This window comes from Papilio polytes, unplaced genomic scaffold (genome assembly GCF_000836215.1).
Source record: "Papilio polytes unplaced genomic scaffold, Ppol_1.0 DF822622.1, whole genome shotgun sequence".
Taxonomy (NCBI): Eukaryota; Metazoa; Arthropoda; class Insecta; order Lepidoptera; family Papilionidae; genus Papilio; species Papilio polytes.
The window spans coordinates 1,629,490-1,640,390 of NW_013526582.1; the positions used below are offsets into that span (position 1 = coordinate 1,629,490).

Below are 10,901 nucleotides of genomic sequence, written 5' to 3' on the forward strand. Positions count from 1 at the left end.
GGAAATGACGATAGAATGATTGTAGGGGGGGAAGGTCTAAAGTTGGAAAAATCGATGACGTAATTTATGGACGGCCCCTATACAAGCGTCCACAACACAATTATTAAACACTTTTACACTTGCACTTTCTTTTTCTTATCAGTATAAATCCTTTGAAATAAAACAAACTTTCCAGGCTGTATTTTAGTTAAAACTTCCCCAATTTTCCACGAGGGTGTTTCACAATGTTGCCAGTTTCTACTATCTTTGGGAACTTGTAGTTTATCTAACAACTGTGTTGCCAGATCTGGTATCAAAGGTTGCAAAATAATACCACATATTCTTAACGTTTCCGTAGTTATGTATAGAACTGTGTCTAATTCTTCTTGGGCATTTTTCTTCTTTAATTCCCAAGGTTTTTGCGTTTCAAAGAACAAATTAGCGAGGTGCAGGACATGTATGACAGCGTCCGCCGCTTTGTAGAATCGATAATTACTGTAGTGAACGTGACATAAATCTGTAAAAAAATCAAATTTCCAATCAAAATTGACATTATTAACCCTTTTTGTAGGAAAGTTATCATATAATAATCTTAGTAATATTATAAATGCGAAAGTTTAGATGGATGGATGGATGGATGTTTGTTAGCGTTTGTAGCCTAAACGACTGAACGGATCTCCATGAACCTAGACACAGGTATAGAGTATAGTCTGGAAGAACACATAGGCTACTTTTTATCCCTGGAATAGTTACGGTTCCCGTGGGATTCATTAATTTAGTTTTTAATGTTCACTCGATCATTCTGCAACGGTTCAACATATCGTATTGAAATTCGGCACAGATATAAAACAAAGTCTGGAGTACACGTGGGATAAGCTTAATTCCAGAGTTTTTGTTATTTATATAGTTCGTATGTTTTCTAATACCACGCGGACGAAGTCGTAGGCAACAGCTAGTATTATATAAAAATGCTAGCTTTCATCTGCGACTCCGTTCGAGAGGAATTAAAAAAAACAAATGTCCTTTGTGTTCTAAATTATCCTTTAAATCTATGACAATAATCTGGATCCAGTCATTTTAGGCTACAAACATCCATCTAACATCCATCCATCTAAACTTTCACAATTATATTAGTAAAATTTGGTATTTCATTGAAATAGCTTGAACATTTTGTGCTTTCGAGAATGTTTCCGCTGTAAGAAACCAACTGAAGTATCTTACCTGGCAGTCTCTCGACGGCGTCCATAAGTTTCCCTGCCATGTCCTCTGCCCTGCAGCGCGCGAGGCCCGGGGCAGAGACGTGTCCTGTCCCCTGTGCGTGCAGCGCGGGCGCGGAGCACCTGGCGGCCAAGTTCCCCAACGTGTCCGCTAACTCTGAGTTAGCTATGTTTATTAACTTCGTCTCACTGAAATCTGCATTACAATTAATTACTACCTTTCGTCTGCGAATTCGTTCGCGAATTAATAAAAAAATTGTAAGTAGCCTATGTGTTCTTCTATACTATTTTCTACACATATACCAAATTTTATCGGGATCGGTTCAGCAGTTTAGGCTACAAACTCTAACAAACATCCATCTTTTCATTTTGCATTTATAATATTAGTATGAAGTATTATAATATAGCGGAGTTTGAATATAATAGAACACTAAACAAATTAAAAAATAAAGATATATTCATAGGAAAATGAACCCCCAATACCTTTAAAAGTAATAAAATTGAAGTATGTTTTTATAAAAAAAGATCCTAACTAAAGAGGAATAATATGCGAGAGTGATTTGAGCATTTTTTTAAAATTCAACACAAAATAAAATTAGAAAAAAATATATTAAGTAAAAATGGCAAAATTAAAAATAGCATCTTAAAAAATAGTGCTTATCAAACTTTTCTCAATCAAAAAATCTGAAAAAATCAAAAAAAAATTTTTTTTGCAACACAAAAAAAAATCTGAAAAAACAAGGTAAGAACACTGAGTAAATCACTTACTAGCATCAGAGACCATGGTGGCCTCTCTGAGCAGCACGTAGCGCAGTGCGGGGGGCGGAGCGCCCGCCAGCGCGGGGGCCACCACGTTGCCTACAGACTTGGACATCTTCGTGCCGTCCACAGTCCAGTGCGCGTGCGCCAGCAGCCGCCGCGCCGGGAACTGGCCTGCCGCCATCAGGAACGCAGGCCAGTAGATACCGTGGAACCTATATAATATACCTGATCCCATCTATACTAATATTAAAGAGAGATTTGTATATACAAATCTTTCCCCTTTATAATTATAAAGGGGAAATTAGTATATGTACAAGAACTTTGAAAATCAGCCCGGTACTTATCGAGTTATTATTAAAAAAGTTTTAAAAAATCCTAAAAAAATTTAAATATATAGCCTATGTTACTCACTGGTAACGTAGCTTTAATGATGAAATAATTTATGAAATCAGCCTAGTACTTATTAAGTTATTTCAATACATACAAAAATCAAATGAAATAATACTTATTATTGTAAAAAATATTTTATTATCTAAATATGCATTTGAAAAAATTCAGCAAATATAAAAAAATACACAAATGATAACGAAAGCTTTTGCTATTGTATTTACCAATAGCAGTAATCTTGCTGATTTAATGTTGTCAGCTTGTAGTTTTTGGTCCTTTCCCGCATAACGGTTTTCTCTAAATCATTTACTCCCTAAGATTTATAACGTGATAATATAAAGCGTCTCGTAAGTGTAAGGCTTTTTATTAAAGCAATAATTATAAAAAAAATACTGTGATTGCTGACATCCTACGCCACAAAGTAGTGTGTATTTATGCTGTATTATCTTACTAGTTTCCGTCCGCGAATCCGTTCACGAGGTATTAAATAAAACAAAAGCAAGTAGCCTATGTTATCTTCCAGACTATCCTCTACATTTAAACTAAATTTCATTGAAATCCGTGCAGCCGTTTAGGCTACAAACTCTAACAAACATCCATCCAAACTTTCGCATATACAAACTGACTTAAGTATATCTTTGCCGACGACCTGCACATCAGCAGGCCAGGGTCTGCCGCTCCTCCTCATCACCTCCTCGTCAGGGTACCCTATCACGGAGAGGTAGTTGATGAGGGCGTCCAGCCACACGTAGATACTCTGATCATCATCACCTGGCACCTGATGAACATTTTACATCTGGATTTGTATGGATAACGCCTGCAGAAAAAATTGCTGCAATATCCGATTTGAGGTAATATTTTTTGGGAGTTTTTGTTGTATTTTCTCTTCTTAAATTTGTTAAAGAAGTAAAATTAAGTAATCTATGTATTTTTCAAGGCTATGTAAAATTGCATCAAAATCCATTCAGTAGTTTAGGCTACAAATTAACATCCATCCATCCAAACTTTCGCTACTAAAATCTAAAATAATAGCTACTGACACCGGTAAAAAAAATTAATTCTTTAATTAAAAATCACCCTGTATATAGTTTTGTATTTAAATTACTTTGTAACCTGTAGCTTAAACAAATAAACAAATTTTGACAAAAACAATCATTTTTTTTTCGTTAAACAATGTGTTTTCAATTATCCCAACTTACTCTAATAGCCCAGTGCACTCTGGAAGAAGGTCTGCTGACTGAAATATCCGGAAAATAAGTTTCCTTGTCTAAATAATCCAATAATTGCTTCTGAAACCTGCTAGGAGTTACTACTCCGTCTGAAAATTCAAATAAATAAAAACATTATTATTTTACAGTAATTAAATTATATTTTACGAGAGCCTTGGCTCTTGCAATAGGTTCCCCAGTCGCAGGAGCCAAAACCTTCCCCATTAGGGAATAATAATACATTTAGTGGCTAAAAAATAAAAAATATAAAAGATTACAATTAGATTGTTTATAAAATTGTCAGAAAAAAAATTGACTTCTTATATTTGTACAAGTATTTTTTTTTCTTTAGTCTTTTAATAGTAGAATTGAAAACATGAACTATTTTAGTAATAAATGCGAAAGTTTACAAAATCAAATTTCATTTCCAATCTCTTAATAATTAAATTTATAAATTTTAAAAAATAAAATCATCATCATCATCATCTCCTTATCCTACTCCCGTAGTGGCGCAACAGTTTTTTGTCCTCCACATAACTCTATCATACGTCATCTCAGTCATCACTCCCTTCTTGATCATGTCACCTTTCACGCAATCCATCCATCTCTTTCTAGATCTACCTCTACCACTGTACCCCTCCACATTCATAACTAACATCCTTCTTGTAAAAAAAATTATAAAAATATGTAACTTAATGTATTCCGAAAATCAAAGCTTTACAAAGTACATAGCGTTTTTTTTATTATATATAATATATTCTTACCTGTTTTAAGCCAATCTTGCAGATGTGTTTTGAATGCACTCAGTCTGAACATATAGTTTGTTTCTTCTGTCCACTCCACACTGTGCCCAGACTCTATTGACACTTTTACCTTAAATTATATTACTAAAGTATAAAAGATACATTAAAGATTACAAAAGATTATTATTATTAATTGTCAAATGTTACAGTTTTTTAAGATGAAAAAAAAAACATCTAATGATGACAACCTTGCTTCCTTGATGTTGGCAGCAACTTGTGGTCTCTTTCCCACATTAGGGTTTTTATCCAAATTATTTACCCCCTAAGTTTAATAGCGTTAAAATATGTAGCCTAAAGCCTGACGCAAGTGTAAAACTTTTTATTAAAAAAGGGATTATTCAAAAATATGTTGTAAATGCTGACATCTTAGGCAACAAAGTGTGTGTTTACGCTTTATTATAATAGTATAGAAGTATAGATAAATAACTAAGATTTTACACTCTCAGTGTTTTAAAAACGCTTTAATTTAAATGCTAGTAATTATCAACTTAAAATAAAGCAGAAAGTTTTGCATTTTTGTATGTGTGGTAACTCAAAGACGAATGATCCGATTTCAAATATTATTTCACCATTAAAAAGCTACATTCTCAGTATATACAAGCCAAAGTCACAAGCAACAGCTAGTAAATAATAAACTAACCTTTTCTCCGTCCACAATATCCTCACGTAAATGTGTCTCAGGTACAAACGCCTCATCATTGACACTGTACCAGCCGGAGTATTTTGCTTTGTAAATGTAATCTCGTTTTACAAGTTCCTTCTGTAAATAATTATTTAAAATTAATTAATATTCGCTTGTTTTTTAACACAGTAGAACCTTGATAAGTTAATTTCCAAGGGAAACAAGAAATACTTTAAGTTATAGAGGTTTTAAGTTATCAAGAGTCTATGTTGTAGAGGTTTTGAGCTCTGATGGGAAGGGAACATTAATTTGCTGAAGTTATAGAGGTTTTTAAATTACCGAGGTCTGAGTAATTGAGGTTCTACTGTATTATTTTTTTAATAATCTCTAATTACTGTCTTGAATGTAGATGCAATAAAAAAATCTCAATAGTTCTGGCTTTGCACAGTTCTATTTAACATCACATTAGAACTTTCTCTAATCATAATCACGAAATTCTGTTAAAACTATGCTAATAGTAAGTGCTAATAGTGCTAAAACTAAGTGTAAAGAGCTATAAAGTTCACTATACATCCCCACTCAGGGCTTGGAGCCTAATCTAAGTTAGGGTGATTAGGCCATAGTTAACCATGCAGCACTGCGGGTTGACTTCACACATATATTTGAATTTTTTCTCCTATATGTGCATCACAATGTTTTCATTCACCGTAAGAACGTCAAGTAAATTATGTACATATGAAATTCGAAAAATCACATTGGTATGGCGGGATTCAAACTCAAGACCTGTAGATTACAAGTCAAGTGCTTAAGCTGCTGAGCCACTGACGCTCAAGTTCGCTCAAATTAAATGTATGTTGTGAATTCAAATGTGACTATGTGTGTGTGTGTGCTTTTAGGGATTATGTATATTTATGTATGATAATCATAGGAATGGAAGGGTAATTAATAGAAGAAAGGGTAGTGTATTAAAATTGTCATTAAACACTTTGCGCTCAATTACGTATTTATGTAAGAGGCAAGAAAATCATGCCAAGAAAAGATTCTGTTACCACCAAGTTACAGGGTTATGGGGTGGATTTTGGTTTACATGAAAACATACCCAAAAATGTGTCACAGCCTTCTTATGTCTATCTTCAGTAGTCCGTATGAAATCGGTATAATTAATATTGAAGTCTCTGAACAGATTTATGTATTCTTGAGATATTTTGTCACAGTATGTGGAAGGAGAGAGGTTGGCTTTGGCTGCGGCTTGTTGGATCTTTGTCCCATGTTCATCTGTACCTGTGTACAAATATTAAAATAGTAAATTAATAGTTTTTAAAAGATGTTTCAGCTAAAACTTGTGTCAATCCCAATGGTTTTTATAACTGCTACATTTTATTGTGATATTGTGAAACATTTTTATCTTTAAATGGAACTGAAATCATATTGTAGAAAATTATAGAATATTTTTTGCATGCAACTCTGTCTGCATGGAATTAAACTATGGTCTACATCTATGACAAATTTCATCATGATTCATTTAGCCATTTAGACAATAAACTGTAACAAACATCCATCCATCTAAACTTACATTTTATTAGTAAGATTAAATATAATATTAAAACTCACCAGTACTAAATATTATATTACAATCAGGGTTTGTGAGTTTTTCAAATCTCTGAACTGCGTCTGCTACCAATGCTGTATACAAATGTCCAAGATGAGGTGCTGAAAATAGTAATCAAATTTAGTAAAAACCCCATATCAGCGTTATTCTAAGTCTATATTATATTGCTCAGGCAACTTGGAACTTAATAGGATGTATTAAAACTTTTAACTTACCGGCATTTACGTAAAAAATTGGTGTGGTAACGTAAAAAGGTCTCTTTCGCGCTACAGACGAGAGCAATCTTGTTGTTAATCTCATTTTTAAAACCCTTATGCCACTTCAATAATACTATCGCTATATTTTGCAATAATGAAATTGTGTCTATTTATTACTTTTATTTCATGTTTTAAGTAATTACTAAATCAAATTCGATATTTCAAAAGTATTTCTACGACTGACAATTTTAACTTTGATGTTTTACTGCTTGTCTTATGTCATTTTGACATTTCTAGAGATGTTCGTTTTGAGATTAGAATGTTTCGGTTTTTTCACAATGTTAAAACAACTATCCGTTACTTCTCACTTTATTTTTCTTATAATCAGAATTTTTGGGGCGGTTGATAATCCTTTTTCATCTCAGTCTTCTTTTATTACTTGAATCGTTTTATTTAGAGGGTATCCGGTATAACATTATAACAATACAACAAAAAAGAACTCAGCATAAATCAATACGTTAACATAAAATGTTGCTGTAGAGCTATAGGTACTGCACTCACACATTTACATTCAGTTTGACTTTTGACATTTTAGTTTGTCATTGAAAATAAATAGAAGGAATCGATCGCAGTCTAGTTTAGCAGAATATTTTTTTATGTGATAATAGAAGAGTGAAAACAGAATAAAACATTGTGAAAGATTTAAGTTTAAACAGCATGTCGCACGGAAAGGTGGTGTTGATGGCTTGCGGCAGCTTTAGTCCGCCGACTTATATGCATTTGCGTATGTTTGGTGAGTATTTTTTTTATATTTTTATTACAAATGTAAATTAGTGCACTTTTATTTTTTGCATATTTATTAGTATAGATTGCTAAATACATAAAAAATAGCATAGGAGAAATATAAGTTTTAAAAAATTCAAATGACTAAATATATGCTGTTCACCTAACACAGATAATTCTGTCGACCGTAAGGAAAGAGGGATTACGAATATGATTAAACACAAAAATTTCTAAATTACAATTGTTGAATATATAAAATTATAACCTATACTGAAATTAATTTTTATTACTTGATCATAGTTTTTTCATTCTTGTAACTGACATTAAATACTTAATTTATTTATTTATTTATTTATTTATTTAACACTTTTGCACATATAATACAAGAAAGCTAAAATTAAGTAATTAGGTAAAGCTAAAAGTAAGTTTTAAGTTGAGAGTCAGGAGAAAAAAGAGGAATGTATAAAGATGTGTTTTGGAAACAAGTGTAAATATTAAAAGTAGCAATAAATTAAAAGTTTATTTTATTTTGATCGAGCCACAACCCCACATACATTAACTAGTGTGAAACATCAAAGATGGCCTAGTTAATGTTTGATATTTAAAAAAATCTTCTATTGTAAGTGTGTGTACACCTATCATCTGTGTGTTCTGTTTTTCTTTGTCTATGATATAATTATTTTGGTTGTGAATTTTGAACATGCAATTGGTGTACCTTAAGGAATAAATATAGTTTATATCATAAGTAAGATTTGTCTTATTCAGATATCATATTTCATATTAATATTATAAATGTGAAAGTTTAGATGGATGGATGAATGTTTGCCGGTTTAAAGCCAAAACGCCTGAACGGTTCTTGATGAAATTTGGTATATACTTAGAAGATAGTCTGGAACACATTGGTACACAGGGTATGCATACTAACCTTTTTTTTTTATTCCATGCAGACGGAGTTGCAAGCAAAAGCTAGTAAATAAATAATTGTTTTAGATAACATTGTGTGTTTTATCATAGAAAATATTTACTTTATGGTAATTGTTTATATTAAGATGAAAAGATAATTAAGCCAATAGTTCCCATTGTTTCATATACTGCAGTATTATGTAAACCTTGCACAATACAAACTTTTATCAGACGATAGTTTATTTAAGAGGTTAAGGTCCTGTCCCACCAAATTATAATTTGTCTGATAACATATCAATGTGTAAAATATGTAATGGAAATCAAATTTTGTACCATTATTTGACAGTGATGTCATTTTTAAGATATCTGAGCCTCTATCAGCCAGTGGTGGGACAGGGCCTTATTATTTTTAATATGTATGGAGGTGCACATTATACCCAGTTTAACATATTATCTCAAACTGAAAAATAAAAATAAAAATAAAAACTGTATTGATTTTCCCTTTGTTTAAGTACTTGACTTGTAATCTTAGGTCTTAGGTTCGAATCCCGCCATGTACCAATGTGATTTTCGATTTTTCGATTTTTTATATGTATATAATTTCCCCGACGTTCTTACGGTGAAGGAAAACATTGTGATATGCACATATTTGCGAAGAAATTCAAAGATATGTGTGAAGTCAACCCGCAGTGCAGCATGGTTGACTATGGTCTATTTACCCTTACTTAGGGTAGGCTACGAGTCCCTCGGTGGGGATGTATAGCTGTTGATGATGATAATGTAAGATTTATCTGAATGATCTGACTGTTTTACAACTGACAGATAACGTTCAGATAAACTAAACGTTTGTAGCGGGCTTTATAAATTCGAATGTTTCAACGGATTTGATGGATGTTTCTCGATAGTAAAAATGAGACTTGTAACATTTATGGATTGTTTTTTTACAGAAATAGCCCGAGACTACATACACAGTTTGGGTTTAGGGACGATAGTGGGGGGGATAATGTCGCCTGTACACGACGCGTACGGCAAGAAAGACCTTGTTGCGGCACAACATAGGTAACTAAGTTTAGCATTGGAATATTTATGGTGACTCATTTTTAATTTCTTTTGAAATACTGCTATGTTATGGATCGATAAGTTTCTACTACAGCTTTAGCTATACGGCAAAATACTATAACGTTATTTTCGTTATCGCTCCTAAATTAATAGGTTGTTCGGAAAGTCGTTTCGTTTTTTTTGGGAAACATGAAAGACAATTTATTAACATAACATAAAGACATGGCCATAAACAGTCGAATTAGACAAATTTGATCTCTCGTGTGGTTATTCGCCGATTTGCATCGACCGGCCTTCCAGACCGTGGTGCATCTTCAATGCAATTTTTTTCTCGCTTGGACAGCATTTTTACCTCTTCTGAAGTAAAAAAGTAAAATATGACGAAAAGGGCACCAACCAAAAACTACTGTGTAGAATTAATAGAACTTTTTCACACACAAGCCTTGCAATATCAGCTCTCAAGACATATAATGGTTATGCGGCTTAAGTGTGAAGTTGGTTTCGAAAAAACGTAATTAAGTCCTCTGACGGGAAAAAACGAAATTACTTTCCGAACAACCATATAAGGTTACGGTTAAATTACGAATTCCTTACAAATACATTTATTAGATTGTATGCGGAAAGATACGAAGCGTTTAAGTTTCGTTTCAGTATTTGGCTGTTAGAATGAGTGGTGTTTTCAAGATACATCAGAATCATTTTAATTTCGTTAATAATAAGAGAAATATAAAGTTTTTCAAATTTTTTCTTTGATAGGTATTGAATCCTACTTTCTTTACTAAATTAAGCACTTCATAAAAACGTTGGAAAATGTTGAAAATGTGAAGCCAATTTTAGTTATAAAGTGTAGTAGTAATTTTGAAATGCATTTTATCGTTTTAACGTAAATTCAAGCACAGTTGTAACGAGCGCTGCGAGTTTACCGTAATTATAGAAGTGGTTCAGGTTAAGGTTACTGATAACTTAAAAATGTACAATTTAATTTGTTTTTCGAGTACATAGTTGATTTGTATGTATTAGATGCTTGAAAGAAATACTATATTACGGTATATTTATTTCTTTTACGTAAAAGTATGTTTAGAAATAACGTTAATTTATCTTTCGTTATTTTACGTCTATACTTATCTCTTAAGCGCCAATAGCCTAATGGTTTCGGGTACGGACACCGATCTTGAGGTCAAGGGTTCGAATCCCGCCATTCGACTATTGTGAACCATATCCTAGCTGGAATGGTTAAAGGACATATTAGTAAATTAACAAAAATCTACTAATATTTTTCTCAAAAAAAAAATCTCTTTATTTATCTATGTATCTATCTGTGGTATATGGCAACACTGCCACACTGTCATGGCGGTATACCAGCATTTTAATC

The 10,901-nt window shown here is 32.6% G+C and overlaps 2 protein-coding genes across 3 annotated transcripts in view; one reads left to right on the plus strand and one right to left on the minus strand.

The window, feature by feature from the left end:
* Window positions 1–6: 6 nt before the first annotated feature.
* On the minus strand, window positions 7–7,053 carry LOC106105974 (methionine--tRNA ligase, mitochondrial). Its single transcript, XM_013286491.1, has 10 exons — window positions 6,803–7,053; window positions 6,590–6,688; window positions 6,078–6,259; window positions 4,997–5,116; window positions 4,318–4,426; window positions 3,545–3,663; window positions 2,972–3,123; window positions 1,965–2,170; window positions 1,201–1,392; window positions 7–496 (listed from the first exon to the last, which is right to left on the minus strand). Exons 1-10 carry the CDS (start codon window positions 6,885–6,887, stop codon window positions 114–116), a joined length of 1,647 nt encoding a protein of 548 aa, XP_013141945.1. The 5' UTR covers window positions 6,888–7,053; the 3' UTR covers window positions 7–113.
* Window positions 7,054–7,346: 293 nt separating this feature from the next.
* Window positions 7,347–10,901, plus strand: part of LOC106105975 (nicotinamide/nicotinic acid mononucleotide adenylyltransferase 1) — a 9,355-nt gene continuing 5,800 nt past the window's right edge. The window contains exons 1-2 of one of the 2 annotated variants that reach the window (XM_013286493.1): window positions 7,347–7,577; window positions 9,418–9,529. In XM_013286493.1, coding sequence (XP_013141947.1) covers window positions 7,502–7,577; window positions 9,418–9,529 — 188 coding nt within the window. In that variant the 5' untranslated portion in view covers window positions 7,347–7,501. The remainder of the gene's footprint in view (window positions 7,578–9,417; window positions 9,530–10,901) is intronic. The other variant, XM_013286492.1, reaches the window with a different exon arrangement.